This window comes from Macaca nemestrina, chromosome 14 (assembly GCF_043159975.1).
Source record: "Macaca nemestrina isolate mMacNem1 chromosome 14, mMacNem.hap1, whole genome shotgun sequence".
NCBI lineage: Eukaryota > Metazoa > Chordata > Mammalia > Primates > Cercopithecidae > Macaca > Macaca nemestrina.
Window position 1 is genome coordinate 119,121,110 of NC_092138.1, and position 17,153 is coordinate 119,138,262.

General features: G+C 51.1%; 1 protein-coding gene across 14 annotated transcripts in view; it reads left to right on the forward strand.

Annotated features, from left to right (window-relative positions):
- Positions 1-17,153, forward strand: part of LOC105472007 (calcium voltage-gated channel subunit alpha1 B) — a 253,579-nt gene that overhangs the window by 86,047 nt on the left and 150,379 nt on the right. For 9 of the 14 annotated variants that reach the window (XM_071078713.1, XM_071078714.1, XM_071078724.1 and 6 more), the window contains one exon: positions 13,956-14,165. In XM_071078713.1, the coding sequence (XP_070934814.1) occupies positions 13,956-14,165 (210 nt within the window). Of the gene's footprint in view, positions 1-1,620; positions 1,707-1,847; positions 1,896-2,143; positions 2,528-13,955; positions 14,191-14,729; positions 14,882-17,153 lie in introns of those variants that run through there. The other 5 variants (XM_071078711.1, XM_071078712.1, XM_071078721.1 and 2 more) reach the window with 4 other exon arrangements.

A 17,153-nucleotide genomic window follows, 5' to 3' on the forward strand; every position in this document is an offset into this window, starting at 1 on the left:
GACGCGGGACGGTTGGGGGTGGGGGGGAGGGAAGGTCGGCCTGAGGTACACGGGTTGTGCGGGGGTGGGGTAGGGAAGCGGGAAGGGGAGGTGGGGGAGAGGGGAGGTTGGTCTGAGGGACACGGGGCGTGGCGGGGGGTAGGGAAGCGGGAAGAGGAGGTCGGGGGAGAGGGGAGGTTGGTCTGAGGGACAGCCGGAGAGAGGGGAGGTCGGGGAAGAGGGGAGGTCGGGGGAGAGGGGAGGTTGGTCTGAGGGACACGGGGCGTGGCGGGTGTTAGGGAAGCGGGAAGGGGAGGTGGGGGAGAGGGGAGGTTGGTCTGAGGGACACGGGGCCTGGCGGGTGTTAGGGAAGCGGGAAGGGGAGGTCGGGGGAGAGGGGAGGTTGGTCTGAGGGACACGGGGCGTGGCGGGTGTTAGGGAAGCGGGAAGGGGAGGTGGGGGAGAGGGGAGGTTGGTCTGAGGGACACGGGGCGTGGCGGGTGTTAGGGAAGCGGGAAGGGGAGGTCGGGGGAGAGGGGAGGTTGGTCTGAGGGACACGGGGCGTGGCGGGGGGTAGGGAAGAGGGAAGGGGCGGTCAGGGGAGGGGGAGGTTGGTCTGAGGGACACGGGGCGTGGCGGGTGTTAGGGAAGCGGGAAGGGGAGGTCAGAAGAGAGGGGAGGTTGGTCTGGGGGACACGAGGCGTGGTGGGGGGTAGGGAAGCGGGAAGGGGAGGTTGGGGGAGAGGGGAGGTTGGTCTGGGGGACACGAGGCGTGGTGGGGGGTAGGGAAGCTGGAAGGGCAGGTCGGGGGAGGGGGGAAGTTGGTCTGAGGGACACGGGGCGTGGTGGGGGGTAGGGAAGCGGGAAGGGGAGGTGGGGGAGAGGGGAGGTTGGTCTGAGGGATACGGGGCGTGGCGGGTGTTAGGGAAGCGGGAAGGGGAGGTCAGAGGAGAGGGGAGGTTGGTCTGGGGGACACGAGGCGTGGTGGGGGGTAGGGAAGCGGGAAGGGGAGGTCGGGGGAGAGGGGAGGTTGGTCTGGGGGACACGAGGCGTGGTGGGGGGTAGGGAAGCTGGAAGGGCAGGTCGGGGGAGAGGGGAAGTTGGTCTGAGGGACAGCCGGAGAGAGGGGCGGTCAGGGGAGAGGGGAAGTTGGTCTGAGGGACACTAGGCGTGGCGGGGGGTAGGGAAGCGGGAAGAGGAGGTCGGGGGAGAGGGGAGGTTGGTCTGAGGGACAGCCGGAGAGAGGGGAGGTCGGGGGAGAAGGGAGGTTGGTCTGAGGGACAGCCGGAGAGAGGGGAGTTCGGGGGAGAGGGGAGGTCGGGGGAGAGGGGAAGTTGGTCTGAGGGACACGGGGCGTGGCGGGGGTAGGGAAGCGGGAAGGGGAGGTCGGGGGAGAGGGGAGGTTGGTCTGGGGGACACGGGGCGTGGTGGGGGGTAGGGAAGCGGGAAGGGGAGGTCGGGGGAGAGGGGAGGTTGGTCTGAGGGACACGGGGCGTGGCGGGTGTTAGGGAAGCGGGAAGGGGAGGTGGGGGAGAGGGGAGGTTGGTCTGAGGGATACGGGGTGTGGCAGGCGGGTAGGGAAGCGGGGAGGGGAGGTCGGCCTAAGGGATGCGGTGGTGGGGAGGGGAGGTTGGCCTGAGTTGGGGGGAGGGTGAGGGGAGGTCAGCCTGAGAGATGCCATGGTGGAGGGAAGGTTGGCCTGAGGGACAACCCGGGAGAGAGGGGAGGTAGGCCTGAGGGACTCAGAGGTGGAGGGCAGGGGGAGGTTGGTCTGAGGGTCGCCCAGGAGAGAGAGGGGAGATTGGCCTGAGGGACTTGGGGGCGGGGGGGGGGGGGCGAGGGGAAGGGAAGGTTGGCCTGAGTTGGGAGAGGGGGAGGGGAGGTCGGCCTGAGGGACAACCCGGGAGAGAGGGGAGGTAGGCCTGAGGGACTCAGAGGTGGAGGGCAGGGGGAGGTTGGTCTGAGGGTCGCCCAGGAGACAGAGGGGAGATTGGCCTGAGGGACGTGGCGGTGGGGGGGACGGGGGGAAGGGAAGGTTGGCCTGAGTCGGGAGAGGGGGAGGGGAGGTCAGCCTGAGGGACACCCGGGAGAGGGGAGACGCTGCCGGGGAGGGGAGGTCAGCCTGGGGAAGAGAGGGGAGGTCAGGGGAGAGGGGAAGTCGGCCTGAGGGACCTCTGGGAAAGGACATTCCAGGCAACTAGTGCCAAGACCCTGAGACAAGACTGTCTTTGGCACGCAGGTGTGGGTTGGAACGTCTTGGAGGCCAGTGCGGCTGGAGTGAGGTGCCATAGGCTGTGGGAAACGGTGGAGGAAACTCGAGGGTGAGACAGGCTCAGTTCCAGTCAGCACCCCAGGCTGTCCTGGTGGTTTGCAGAGGGGCAACACCTTCGGGCTTCTGTGGTATAAGGGTCTCTCTGGATCCCTCTGGCTGCTGAGCTGAAGAGAAACTGAACTGATAAAAGGGAAGGTGCAAGGAGACCAGTTAGGAGGCTGCTGTAAAAATGCAACAGACAGTGGCTGGGGCCTGGAGGTGGCAGCAGAGAGGATGGTAAGTCCAGGTGTATTTTGAAGTCAAGCCTTCAGGATTTGCCAACCCATTGGGCATGGCTGGGGAAAGGCAGACATCAAGGCCAGCTCCCCAGGGCTTTGTCCTGAGCAGCGAGAGGATTGGACCACAGGATCCGTGGGGTTGGTTGGCACTAACACTCATGTTTGGTTCAGACATGCAGGGTTTAGGATGTGTGCAGCAGACTCAGTGGAGATGTCACGGAGGCACCGCACAGGTTGGGACCTCGTGTCTAGGCTGGGACATACTACAGTGTTATGGTTACAGAGGACATTTAAGGCTCTGAGACTTAGATCATTATAACACCTAGTATGTCTAACTTTCCCTTCTGTTTTTTTCTTAGATAGCATCATACGGGGTTAATGCATATATTAAAGATCACTTTAAATAACCAGAATTTAGATTTTTTCGTCTATTTTTTGCTTTCAATTTAATTGTCTTTTTAAAGTTTATTCTACATTATTGTGGCTTACTGTATTATTTTTCTAATTCCTTAAAATAAGTAATGTTCTTTTTTATTTCTTTAGTAGCAAAGGCATTTTAGGGTGTACATTTTCCTCTACGTAAAGCTTTGCTGTGATGTCTTCCTTTTCCTGATTTCTAGATAATAGATTCTTTTTTTTTTTTTTTTTTTTTTTTTTTTGAGACGGAGTCTCGCTCTGTCGCCCAGGCTGGAGTGCAGTGGCCGGATCTCAGCTCACTGCAAGCTCCGCCTCCCGGGTTCACGCCATTCTCCTGCCTCAGCCTCCCGAGTAGCTGGGACTACAGGCGCCCGCCACCGCGCCCGGCTAGTTTTTTGTATTTTTTAGTAGAGACGGGGTTTCACCGTGTTAGCCAGGATGGTCTCGATCTCCTGACCTCGTGATCCACCCGTCTCGGCCTCCCAAAGTGCTGGGATTACAGGCTTGAGCCACCGCGCCCGGCCGATAATAGATTCTTTACTTTTGAGTCAAAGGTTTACTAGGAGTGTGCTTCTTAATTTACAAGTAGTTAAGATATTTTGGTCATCCTTTATTATTTCTAATTGTATCAGATAATGATTGGGAGATGTGGCCTGTAAATGTCTACATTTATAAGTTTTCAAATTCTAAGTTCATGACTGATTTTTAAGTTTTATTCACATAAACAAATGTATGTCCTGTATTTTTTTTCTTCATTTTCCTCATTAAGTCAGCGTCATTTCTTTTTCTTAATTTTTTTTTTTTTTTTTTTTTGAGACGGAGTCTTGCTCTGTTGCCCAGGCTGGAGTGCAGTGGCCCGATCTCAGCTCACTGCAAGCTCCGTCTCCCGGGTTTACGCCATTCTCCTGCCTCAGCCTCCCAAGTAGCTGGGACTACAGGTGCCCGCCACCTCGCCTGGCTAGTTTTTTGTATTTTTTAGTAGAGACGGAGTTTCACCGTGTTAGCCAGGATGGTCTCGATCTCCTGACCTCGTGACCCGCCCCTCTCGGCCTCCCAAAGTGCTGGGATTACAGGCTTGAGCCACTGTGCCCGGCCTCTTTTTCTTAATTTTTATTTTAAGTTCAGGGGTACATGTGCAGGATGTGCAGGTTTGTTACATAGGTAAACATGTGCCATGGTGGTTTGCTGCACAGATCATCACATCACCTGCACAGATCATCACATCACCAGCATCCATTTAGCTAGTCTTCCTGATGCTCTCCCTCCTACCAGCCACCCTCCGACGAGCCCCAGTGTGTGTTGTTCCCCCACCATGTGTTCATGTCTTCTCATCATTTTGCTCCCACTTAAAAGTGAGAACATGTGGTATTTGGTTTTCCATTCCTGTGTTAGTTTGCTAAGGATAATGGCCTCCAGCTTCCTCTGTGTCCCTGTAGAGGACATGATCTCATTCCTTTTATGGCTGCATAGTATTCTATAGTGTATATGTGTGACCACATTTTCTTTATCCAGTCTATCATTGATGGGCATTTAGGTTGGTTCCATGTCTTTGCTACTGTGAATAGTGCCACCATGAACATATTTGTGCATGTATCTTTATAATACAATGATTTATATTCCTTTGGGATACACCCAGTAATGGGATTGGGTCAAGTGATATTTCCACCTCTAAGTCTTTGAGGAATTGCCACACTATCTTCCACAATGATTGAACTAATTTACACTCCTACCAACTGTGTAAAGTGTTCCCTTTCCTCCACAACCTCTCCAGCATCTATTTTTTTTTATAATAGCCATTCTGATTGGAGTGAGATGATATTTCGTTGTGGTTCTGATTTACATTTCTCTAATGATCAGTGATATTGAGCTTTTTTTCATGTTTGTTGGCCACACTTATGTCTTCTTTTGAGAAGTGTCCGTTCGTGTCCTTTGCCTACTTTGTAATGGGGTTGTTTGTTCTCCCAGCACCATTTATTAAGTAGAGTATTCCATTTAATAATAGGGAATACATCTTAGCTTTATTCCTAGGTATTTTATTTTTATTTTTTTGTGGCAATTGCAAATAGGAGTTCATGCATGATTTGGCTCTTGGCTTGCCTATCGTTGGTGTATAAGAATGCTGGCAATTTTTGAACGTTGATTTTGTATCCTGAGACTTTGCTGACGTTGCTTATCAACTTGAGAAGCTTTTCTCAGATGATGGCATCTGTAAACAAAGATAGTTTGACTTCTTCCCTTTCTATGTAAATACCCTTTATTTCTTTATCTTGCCAGATTGCTCTGGCCAGAACTTCCAGTACTGTGTTGGATAGGAGTGGTGAGAGACATCCTTGTCTTGTGCAGGTTTTCAAGGGGAATGCTTCCAGCTTTTGCCCATTCATTATGGTATTGGCTATGGCTTTGTCATATATGTCTCTTATTATTTTGAGGTATGTCTCTTTAATATCTAGGGTTATTAAGAGTTTTTAACATGAAACGATGTTGAATTTTATCGAAGGCCTTTTCTGCATCTATTGAGATAATCATGTGGTTTTTGTCTTTAGATCTGTTTATGTGATGAATCACATTTATTGATTTGGGTATGTTGAACCAACCTTGCATCCCAGGGATGAAGCCTACTTAAGTATGGTGGATAAGCTTTTTGATGTGCTGCTGGATTTGGTTTGCCAATATTTTGTTGAGGATTTTTGCATCAATGTTCATCTTCATCTAGGATATTGGCCTGAAGTTTTCTTTTTTTGTTGTATCTGTCAGGTTGTGGTATAAGGATGATGCTGGTCTCATAGAATGAGTTAGGGAGGAGTCCTTCCTTTACAATTGTCTAGAATAGTTTCAGTAGAATTGGTACCAGCTCGTCTTTGTACCTCTGGGAGAATTGAGCTGTGAGTCCATCTGGACCTGGGCTTTTTTTGATTGGTAGGCTGTTTATTAGTGCCTCAATTTTAGACCTCATTTTTGGTCTTTTCAGGGATTCAATTTATTCCTGATTCAATCTTAGGAGGGTGTATGTGTCCAGGAATTTATTCATTTCTTCTAGATTTTCTAGCGTATGTGCACAGAGATGTTTATAGTATTCTCTGATGGTTGTCTGTATTTCTGTGGGGTCAGTGGTGATATATCCTTTATCATTTCTGATTGTGTTTATTTGAATCTTCTGTCTTCTCTTTTTTTTTTAGTTTAGCTAGTGGTCTATTTTCTTAATTTTTTTTTTTTTTTTTTTTTTTTTTTTTAAAAACCAACTCCTGTTTTCACTGATTTTTTTGATGGATTTTTCATGTCTCTATCTCCTTCAGTTCAGCTCTGATCTTAGTTATTTCTGGTCTTCTGCTAGCTTTGGGGTTTGTTTGCTCTTGGTTCTTTAGTTCTGTTAGTTGTGATGTTAGGTTGTTAACTTGAGATCTTTCTTTTTGGTATGGGCATTTAGTGCGATAAATTTCCCTCTTAACATTGCTTTAGCTGTGTCCCAGAGGTTCGGTATGTTATATCTTTGTTCTCATTAGTTTCAAAGAACTTTTTGATTTCTGCATTAATTTCATTATTTACCCAAAATTCATTCAGGAGCAGGTTGTTCAGTTTGCATGTAGTTGTGTGGTTTTGAGTGAATTTCTTAATCTTGATTTCTAATTTGATTGCACTGTGGTCTTGGAGACTGTTTGTTATTATTTCAGTTATTTTGCATTTGCTGAGGAGTGTTTTACTTCCCATTATGTGATCAATTTTAGAGTAAGTGTCCCGTGGCGATGAGAAGAATGTATATTACATTGTCTTTGGGTGGAGAGTTCTGTATATATCTATCAGATCCGCTTAATCCAGAGCTGAGTTCAAGTCCTGAATGTCTTTGTTGATTTTCTGTCTTGTTGATCTGTCTAATATTGTTGGTAGGTTGTTAAAGTCTCCCACTGTTATTGTGTGAGAGTCTAAGTCTCTTTTAAGTCTTCAACAACTTGCTTCATGAATCTGGGTACTCCTGTATCGGGTACATGTATATTTAGGACACTTAGCTCTTCTTGTTGAATTGAACCCTTTACCACTATGTAATGCCCTTGATCATCATTTTTGATCTTTGTTGATTTAAAGTCTGTTTTGTCAGAAACTAGGATTGCAACCCCTACTCTTTTCTGTTTTCCATTTGTTTGGTAGATTTTCCTCCATCTCTTTATTTTGAGCCTATGTGTGTCTTTGCATGTGAAGTGGGTCTCTTGAAGACAGCATACTGATGGGTCTTGGTTCTTTGTCTTGCTTGCCATTCTACATCTTTTAATTGGTGCATTTAGCCCATTTACATTTAAAGTCATTATTATTATTATTATTATTATTATTATTTGAGACAGAGTCTTACTCTGTTGCCCAGGCTGGAGTTCAGTGGCGTGATCTCTGCTCACTGCAACCTCCACCTCCCGAGTTCAAGTGATTTTTGCTGCCTCTCAGCCTTCCAAGTATCTGGAACTACAGGCATGTGCCACCACACCTGGCTAATTTTTTTGTATTTTTAGTAGGATGAGGTTTCACCATGTTGCTCAGGCTGGTTGAACTCCAGACCTCAAATGATCTACCTGCCTCAGCCTCCCAAAGTGCTGGGGTTACAGTCGTGAGCCACCATGGCCCACCTAAAGTTAGTATTATTATGTGTAGATTTGATCCTGTCATCATGATGCTAGCTGGTTATTCTGCAGACTTTTTATGTGGTTTCTTCATAGTGTCACTGGTGTGTGTACTTCAGTGTGTTTTTGCAGTGGCTAGTAATGGTTTTTCCTTTCCATATTTAGTTCTTCCTTCAGGACACCTTGCAGGGCAGGTCTGGTAGTAACAAATTCCCTCAGCATTTGCTTGCCTGAAAAGGATCTTATTTCTCCTTTGCTTATGAAGCTTGATTTGTCCAGATACGAAATTCTGGATTTGAAATTATTTTCTTTAAGAATGTTGAATATTGGCCCCCAATCTCTTCTAGCTTGTAGGGTTTCCACTGAGAGGTCCACTGTTAGTCTGATGGGATTCCCTTTGCAGGTGACCTGGTCTTTCTCTCTGGCTGCCCTTAACATTCTTTCCTTCACTTCAACCTTGGAGAGTCTGATGATTATGTGTCTTGGGGATGATCTCATGGAGTATTTTACTGGGGTTCTCTGCATTTCCTGAATTTGAATGTTGGCCAGTCTTACAAGGTTGGGGAAGTTCTCTTGGATGATATCCTAAAGTACATTTTCCAACTTGTTCCAATCTCCTTGTCTCCTTAAGGTATCCTAATCAGTCGTAGAGTCAGTCTCTTTACATAATCCCATATTTCTTAAAGGTTTTGTTCATTTCTTTTCACTCTTTTTTCTCTTATTTTTGTTCACCCATCTTATTTCAGAAAAATAGTCTTCCAACTCTGAGATTATTTCCTCCACTTGATCTGTTCTGCTATTAATTCTTGTGATTGCACTGTGAAGTTCTTGTAGTGTGTTTTTCAGCTCTAACAGATTGGTTATATTCCTCTCTAAACTGGCTATATTGGCTGTCAGCTCCTGTATTGTTTTATCATGATTCTTAACTTCTTTGCATTGAGTTACCACATGCTCTTTTAGCTTCATAAGTGAAGTTCATTATTACATACCTTCTGAAGCCGACTTCTGCCATTTCAACAATCTCAGTTTCAGCCCAGTTCCGAGCGCTTGCTGGAGAGGTGTTGCGGTCATTTGGAGGAAAAGGGGCACTCTGACTTTTTGAATTTTAAGCATTTTTGTGTTGATTATTTCTCATCTTTGTGAGCTTGTTCACCTTTGATCTTTGAGGTTGCTGACCTTTGGATGGGGTTTTTGTGTTTTGTTGTTGTTGTTGTTTTCTGTTTGTTTGCTTTTCTTTTAACAGTCTGGCCTTTCTTCCCTAGGGCTGCTGCTATTTTCTGTGGGTCCACTCCAGAGCCTAGTTGCCTTAGTTTTCCCTGTACCTGGTGGTTTCACCAGTGAAGGTCATGAAACAGCAAAGACGGCATCCTGCCCCTTCCTCTATAAGCTCTGTCCCAGAGGGTACTGACCTATTGCCGGCCTGAATGTGCCTATAGGAGGTGACTGGAGACCCCAGTTGGGAGGTCTCACCCAGTCAGGAGGAATGGGATCAAGAACCCATTTAAAGCAGCCTGGCTTTTGATAGAGCAGCTGTGCTGTTTTGGAGATCCCTTCATCCCCTGATCAGTTTGAACTTTCCAAGGCCCATAGGCTGGGATGGCTGACAAGCCTGAATGACCAAGGTGGTGGCATGCCCTGCCCCTCCTGTGTCCTGTGTTTAAGAGATACTGGATTGTAGGTATATTTATTAAAATCAAGTCTATTGGCCAGGTATGGTGGCTCATGCCTGTAATCTCAGCAGTTTGAGAGGCTGAGGCCAGAAGATTGCTTGAGGTCAGGAGTTTGAGATAAGCCCGGATAACACAGTGAGATCCCACCTCTACAAAGAAGTTAAAAACTTAGCTGGCATGGTGGTACGTGCCTGTAGTCCTACTTCATTTTATTTATTTATTTATTTATTTATTTATTTATTTATTTATTTTGAGACAGTCTTGCTCTGTCACCCTCCCCTCCCCTCCGCTCCCCTCCCCTCCCCTCCCCTCCCCTCCCCTCTCCTCCTCTTCAGTCCTTGCTCACTGCAGGACTATCTCCCCCATTTTAACTCTGTCCTGTCACTTGGCTGCTCTCCCCTGAAATGAATGGGGGTGTGGGTGGTGGCTGACCCTTCAAGTTCCTGTGTACGCTCAGGTGCCCTTCCTTGTTCCCCACTGAGGAGCGAGATCCAGGCTGCTGTGCATGCTGCAATCTCTGTCTGTCTCTCTCTCTCTCTCTCTCTCTCGTTTCCTGTTGCAGACGAGGCATTGGACACTTGGATGCTTTTCCTTTGTCAGTGACTTGCTCTGTCTCTGCCCCTCAAACTGTAGGCTTAGGGCCCCCTCTGGCGCGGAGTACTTCCCTCCATTTGTCTCATTATTCTGTCTCCTTTTCTTGATCTCCTGCTTCTGGAGCCCCTCCTGTTTCACCTGGCATCACTTGCTCTGCTCCTGTCAGTCCACGCCCTCTTCCTTGAGCTCATGTTCTTCTCCACATTGGAGATGGTGCTTGTGCTTGACTAAACTCCCCTTTTTTTCATCTGCTGAGTGGTTTCAGAAGATAATTTTATTTTTTCTCTAAAAGTTTTGTTCTCTCTCTTTTAGTTTGGTTTTATTTTGAGTTGTTTGTTGCTATACTTGGATCCCTGGGCCTTTGTTGACTTTTCCTTCTGGGTGCCCAGCAGGCACCAAGGATTCACTTGCATTCAGGACCCACTGGCCTCTGCTGTTGGTTTAGGGTGGGTTTAGGGCCTGGGGCCTGGTGGGGAGGAGACAAAGCCATGCTTGAATCTCCACATTCTCAGCACTGCTTGGTGCACTCGACTGCCCTCTGCCTGAGGACTGGCTGTATCACCAGCCCAGGCTTGTCCATAACCCATGTCACCCTGTCTGCCCTGATGCCTGTCAGCTGGTTGAGCCCCACTGAGCTTGGCCCTGTGCTGTCTCATTGAATCCCACACCACCTTGTGAGGTTCAGGTGACTGTGCTCTGTTTTCAGTTGAGGAATCTCCAGGCTGTGTGATGTGCATGAGGGCCAGGGGTGACAGCCATTAGGGCCTCCATCAGCTTGTGCTGTAGCTTCACGCCACTTTTGTTGCCCCGTGTGGCAAATACAGCAGCTGCGCTGGAAGGAAATACACTTTCTTTTATGTCTTCTGCTGGCCCCTAGAAGGGTTATTGAGAGCAGGGACAGATCTTGGTCATTTTGTGTTTTCTGGGCTTTGGTCAGGGCCTGGCACAATTTGTACATATTTTTTGAACAAATGGGTGTTACCCAGGACTAGCAAAGACTCTGCCTTAGGGCACAAGAGATAGAAATCTTAAGTATTTGCATGTAGTCAGGCCCTATTCTCAACAGTACTTCACTGTGTCATCATTCATAGGTTAATGTAATATGGAACGTTCTCCCTAGCTTGAAGATGTCATATCAGTTTTCTTGAAATAAGCTTTTTCATTATAAATAATATATGCTAATTAAGTGAAACCTGGAAAATGCAGGAAGCTGAAAAGAAGCCCAATCTCTCTTGGTTTTCCCCACCCAAAGTTGTGATTCCAGAGATGTTTCTGCATTATCCTGTAGACTCTGCTTTTACTGGCGTAGACTGGAGCCCACAGTGGCTGCTTGCTGTCCTTAGGGACCTGTTCCCCATCCCCAGCGAACAAACGCATCTGTCTTGGGTGCTGCTGAGGATGTGAGGGGCTGCACCCAGCTCTCCCCCAGGAACTCTGGAGCAGAAGTCCCTCTGTTAGGTCTTGCTCAGTCCCCTGGCTCTAGCTTCTCTGGCTTCTCTAAAGTGGATGTTTACGGCAAGGAACTGGTGGACTTTAAGGGCAATGTCTGGGGAGTGTGGTTCTGTGCAAATATGGCTGTTGGCATGACTATAGTTGTGCCTGTGATGGGCGAGCATGTGTGTGGTTGTCTTGTGTGGCACAGGAAGATGTGTGTGTTGGGGGTGCTGTGGCCCGTTGTGAAAGGGCAGCATTTCTATGAGGCCTTTCTCACAGCAGGGGCTGACTGGTTCTTACTGGCTGGTGGGCGTGGCCACAGAGTCCCCTTTGGAGAATTTGTTGCTTGTCTTCCTGGCCACATGTGCGTGCAGACACAGTGGTTTACATGAGTCGCATGTTCTCTATCCCTTCTTCCCAGAGTGGCCCTGTTTGTGTTCACAGGTGTGTGCCTCATGTGTGCTGAGGAGTGCATCTGTGTGAGCATCTCACTGGATCTTCAAAAGTGAGCGCGGTCGGGCTGGATGTGTGCTGTGAAGCATGTGTGTGTGTGACTCCTGTGTTCCTGCGCAACTGTGTGTGGGTGCATGCGGGGTTCGGAGTGTGTGACAGGCTTGTTCTGTGCACAGCTCTGCCTGTGTGTGTGTCCCTCCTTATCTGCACTGCATGCCTGCCTCCCTCCTGTCCTATTGCTGCCTCTGTGGGGAATGGTCATCCCTGGCCCTCAGGAGGGCCGGCCACATGCCACTGAGACCCTGGGTGTCACATGTACACACATGTGTACAAACACACAAAGTGCACATAGCACACGAGCCCACATACCCCCTCTCTTCTGTGCCACTGAGGGCCTGGGTGTGCACACATATGCATGTGTATACAAACACACAGTGCTTATAGTAAGCATGCTCAGACACTTCCTCTCTTGAGTGCCACTGAGAGCTTGGGTATGCATGTATTACACATGCTTACACAACTCTTCTTTCCCATGCCACTGAGAGCCTGGGTGTGCACATGTATGCACATATGTACAAACACACAAAGTGCACATAGGACACATACCCACACAGCTCCTCTCTCCCGTGCCACTGAGAGCCTGGGTGTACACACACATGCACGTGTGTACACACAGAAAGTGCACATGGCACAAGTGCCCACACTCCCCCTCTCTCCCATGCCACTGAGAGCCTGAGCATGCACACATATGCACGTGTGTAGAAACAGAAAATTGTGCATAGCACACATGCCCACACCGCCCCTGCTCTTTTGTGCCACTGAGAACCTGGTTGTGCACACATACGCATGTGTGTACAAACACACAGAAAATACATGTTAGCATACACTGCTCCCCACATCCTCACACGGGGACCCCATGCTCAAGCCTAGGTATTCAGAGCCCACTGAGAGACTAATGGCTGGGGCACAGCTGTCTGCTCTCTGAGAACACTGAGAGTCACACACGGCCAAGCTTAGCGCACAAACTAAGAAACGGTTACACAGGCAGATGTGCTCTCCTGCAGAGACACACAGCCAGCTCCTGTACAGACGCACACCCGAACCCTCGAGCACCCACAGAGACCCTCTCCTGCAGAGACACACAGCCTAGACCCTCCTCTCCTTCAGAGAGACACAGCCTAGACCCTCCTCTCCTGCAGAGACACACAGCCTAGACCCTCCTCTCCTGCAGAGACACACAGCCTGCTCCTGTACAGACACACAGCTGAATCCTCACAGAGACCCTTCCCTCAGTTGTTAAGCATTGATTAAGCCCCTCTCAGTGTGAGGGGCTCAGTGGTAAAAAAGACAACGTGGCCCTGCCCTCATGGAGCCTACAGTCTTGTCTGGGAGTTGGGCATGGAACAGGTCAACAGTAAAACACAGTGACAAGTGGTGATGTGGTCAGGGCCACTGTCGGAGGTGAGCCAAGGGCCCTGTTCTAAACAGTGTGCCCAGAGCAGGTGCTCTGTGCAGGTGACGTTAATGCTGAGACCCGAAGGTGTGTGGGAAGGAGTCCAGTGAGGGACGCATTTCACACTTGGGATACTGTGTGAAGGGCCAGGACACAGCAGGAGTGGTGTGCGTGGATACGGGAAAAGGCTGCTGGGTTGGGTGGTGAGCAGGGCAGAGAAGCAGTCAGGCTGGAGCAGGTGGACAAAGTTTCCAACAGTGAGTATTGTGGACATTGAACAGCCATGGACCATGCATACACCGATGAACTTGGCTGTGTTCCAGGAAAACTACTTAGAAAACAGACAGCCCATGGGTACTGACCCCTGAGTCCATGAGGGAGAAAGAGGGAGGGACAGATGCTGCAGAGCTCCGTGGGCTATGCTGAAGAGATGGGATCTGGGGAGGGACTAACTCAGATTTATGTCTTCAGGGGAAAAAGCTTGGGGTGCTCATGGAGAGTGACCGGGGGGCATCAAGACTGTGCTCCTAGAAGGTGGCTGGGGATGCTGGGGACCAGAGACAGTGAGTGCGCATCATCCAGTTCAATCCCGCTGTCTCATCTGGTACCCAGTAACCATGGAGATCATCAAGGCCTTGGTTCCCTCAGCTGTGAAGTGGAGGTCACAGGGGTCACTGGCACGATTGTCTGTGACCGGCCGGGGCTGGAGGCTGGTGTCCTCCAGGGTGCGTCTGTGGGGGTCCACAGGTGGGGTAGGCGGGTGCCCAGTGGTCCCCACATCCTCAGTAACCCCCATCCCCTCAGGATCCCCCTTCGCCCGCGCCAGCCTCAAGAGCGGGAAGACAGAGAGCTCGTCATACTTCCGGAGGAAGGAGAAGATGTTCCGGTTTTTCATCCGGCGCATGGTGAAGGCTCAGAGCTTCTACTGGGTGGTGCTGTGTGTGGTGGCCCTGAACACACTGTGTGTGGCCATGGTGCATTACAACCAGCCGCGGCGGCTCACCACGGCGCTGTGTACGTATCCCCGTCCCTCCCTCAGGTACTTCCTGAGCATCTCTGCTCTTAGCCTGGAAACCCTGGTCCATGCCCTGGGACCACCCTGGGTGGGACGGGACCCACCCCCATGTTGCCCAAAGTATCCCACAGCCCTTGTCAGTCCCCAGGGGCCTCTGTGGGGGCCTGGGGTGTGTCCAGAGCTGGAGGGTGGCCTCTCCAGCCCCTGGGTTCCAGAAAGCACAGCTGCGTCTGCTAGACCCCTGTCCCTCAGCATAGTGTGAGACTGGTTGAGGGGTCCCAGGCACCCAGGGCAGGATGTATGTGGGACGACCAGGGGCAAGCCAGGCCAGGCAGATGGGTGTCCTCCCCCTAGAGGGCTTCAGACCCACAGTTGGGACTTAGCCCCACACTCCTTTCTACCACCTGGCTGCTGATTCTGCCCCAGCTTCCTGAGGGGGGAGTCCTGGCTTCGTACCCTCCTTGGGTTCCCCTGGTTACCTTCATTTTTCTTTACATTTGGCTGAATCTGGATGCGTTCATGCCTTTCTGTGGAGTGAGCTGACTGCAGTTCTGTTCCACAAGCCTCAGCACAGGAGCGAGGATGGGCCCCTCCAGGCCTGGTCTGTCACAGCCTTGGACTCTCTGGCTCATGTGGAGAACAGTGTTGCTCTGTGGTCTTACTTCACAAAGACGATCAAAACCAAAGAGTCCACCCATGTTTTGTGTCCTGTCAGGTAGTGTTTCAGTCCTCCTGACCTCAGGGTTCAGCTGCACTCACCCTGCTGGGTGTCTATGGCTGGTCTGGAGACAGGGCCTGTTTGGGGTTCCCTGGAGGGCCTCAGTCTCTCCTTGAGGGCCCTGTGTGCCTGAAGCTACGGAGGCACCTAGGAAAGCCTTTTCCGACTCCGTTCGTCCCAGCTCCGAGTTCAGCCTGGCGGTCACTGTGTGCTGCTGTGACGGTGGCCTCACCAGGGCCCTAGCTGGCCGGCTGAGCCCCGCTCTGTGGACCAGGGGGCCTCGCCTGCTCTGCCCAGGAGTGTGAGGTTTCCCTGAGCTGCAGGATTTGACGCTCCACAGTGGGAGAGATGGGGCTGCAGGTCACCTGGAAGCATGGGTGGGAGAGTGGCTGTGTTGGGGTGGAACTCTGGGCTGCAGTTTCCCAAACTTGACACTGAAATCTACGACATGCGAACAGGGAGATGGTTGTGGGGGGCAGAAGTAAAAGGAGCCAAGGGAGCTCCCGCTCAGGCTCCTGGGCGGCTGCAGGCCGAGGAGCAGCTTGTGTACATGGAACTGCCTGTCCCAGCCCCTGATTCATATGTCCTGGGGCCCACAGGGTGGCACCGCGGGACTTTGCTTGGGCCTGAGTTCAGTGTCTCTCTTGAGTCCTCTGGCTAACATTTTCCCACCCTTGGGGATCAGGTGGGGACCAAGGACTTCCTCCTGACCCAGCGGCTCAGCCTGTTGTTCCCTGTGAGAGGCTGTTGGTGTGCAGTGAGTTGGCAGGCAGTGGGTAGGGGTAGGGCTGCACAGCCCAGTCGTGCGTCTACTGTGTGGGAGCGCAGGGCTGGGAGTGTCCAGGCGTTGGTGAGGCCACAGGCATCCATGATGATAGACCGCTGCTGTGTCTTGTCTGTGGTTTCCTGGAGTTCCTGGCTTGATTGGCGTCACTGAGGGAAAAACAGCTGGACGGAAATGTGGGCAGTGTCCCTGACGGCTGGGCTGGGCCTGAGGGAGGCTGGCTCAGTAGGTGGGGCAGGCTTGCCAGAGGCGAGGGGGTGTGGCCGCCCAGTCTAGAGCAGCTTCGCAGGGGTTCATCGTGGGTTTTGTGCACCTCGGCTGTCCATTCTCCAAGGACCTGCCTTCAATGCGTTGCCAGAACCTTCAAAACTGAGGCTTGAGTTAAGACGGGCTTGAGTTAAGAGAGGCTTGAGTTAAGAGAGGCTTGAGTTAAGAGGCCTCGCCATCCTGTGAGCCCCTGGGGGGGCCTTATGCAGCTCACCAGACTTGCTCACCCTCCCTCTGCTCCCACAGCACCATCCTCTTAGAAGACAAAACCCGGTTTTAATGATCTGTCTCTGTTTCCCCCTCAGCTTGTGAACTCCTGGGGAGAAGGGAGTTCATGGGAGGACATGAAGGGCAGGCCCCCGAGACTCCACACCTGGGCAGAGTCCAGCTCAGCCTGTCCCCTGCTGGCTCGAAACAGCACCAGTGCCTGCTGGTTGGATGCATGATACAGACGTGTGCGAACGAATGCCCTTTCTTGGCCTCAGAGAGGAGGCTGAGTATGTGAGGCTGAGGGCATCCGTTCCTACGGAGAGTGAGAGGGCAGATAGCATGTTGGCGGATTTCAGATCTCTTTCTCCAAAAGTTTTGCCATTTGCATTTCTTGTACTTGTTCCTTGCAAAGTGCTCTCACTTTGGTCTCCTGGGGAGCAAGGTGTATGCCTGGGTAGCCTCCCCTCCCAGATCTAGGGCGTGGGTGCCCGTAGTCCTATCTCTGGGGCCTCTCCTCCCTGGGCCTGAGCCCCTCGTGTGGGGAGCCCGAGGCCTTTGTGACCCATGCAGAGGGGCTCTGGGACTTTGTGGCCAGGAGTGTTGGGCCTTTCCAAGCTGCTTGTGTATTCCCCTGGGCTTGCTGGGGTGCTCTGGGCTGGACTGCAGGGGGCACAGCTTTTCTGCCACATGTTACACCTGGTGGTCTGCACAGCCAGGCCCAGGTCAGAGCTGTAGGGTCCAGTGGTCTCAGTGGAGGGTGGATCCTTCCGTCCCGAGCAGCCCTGCCTGAGGGTTGCTGGGCATCCGTGCCTCTCACAGGGGCCTCTCGGCTTCTCCAGGGACGCTGCTTGACCTTGTTCTCATCCCATGCTTAGCTTGAGTGCCTGCTGATTTTCTGGCTGGTGTCAGAGGCCAGGCTTGCTGTGGGTGACTTGCTCCAAGGAACTGGTTGTCCATGTCCTCAGGCCATAGAAAGCAGGGTGTCCCTCCCTGAGACTCCTGTTTGTA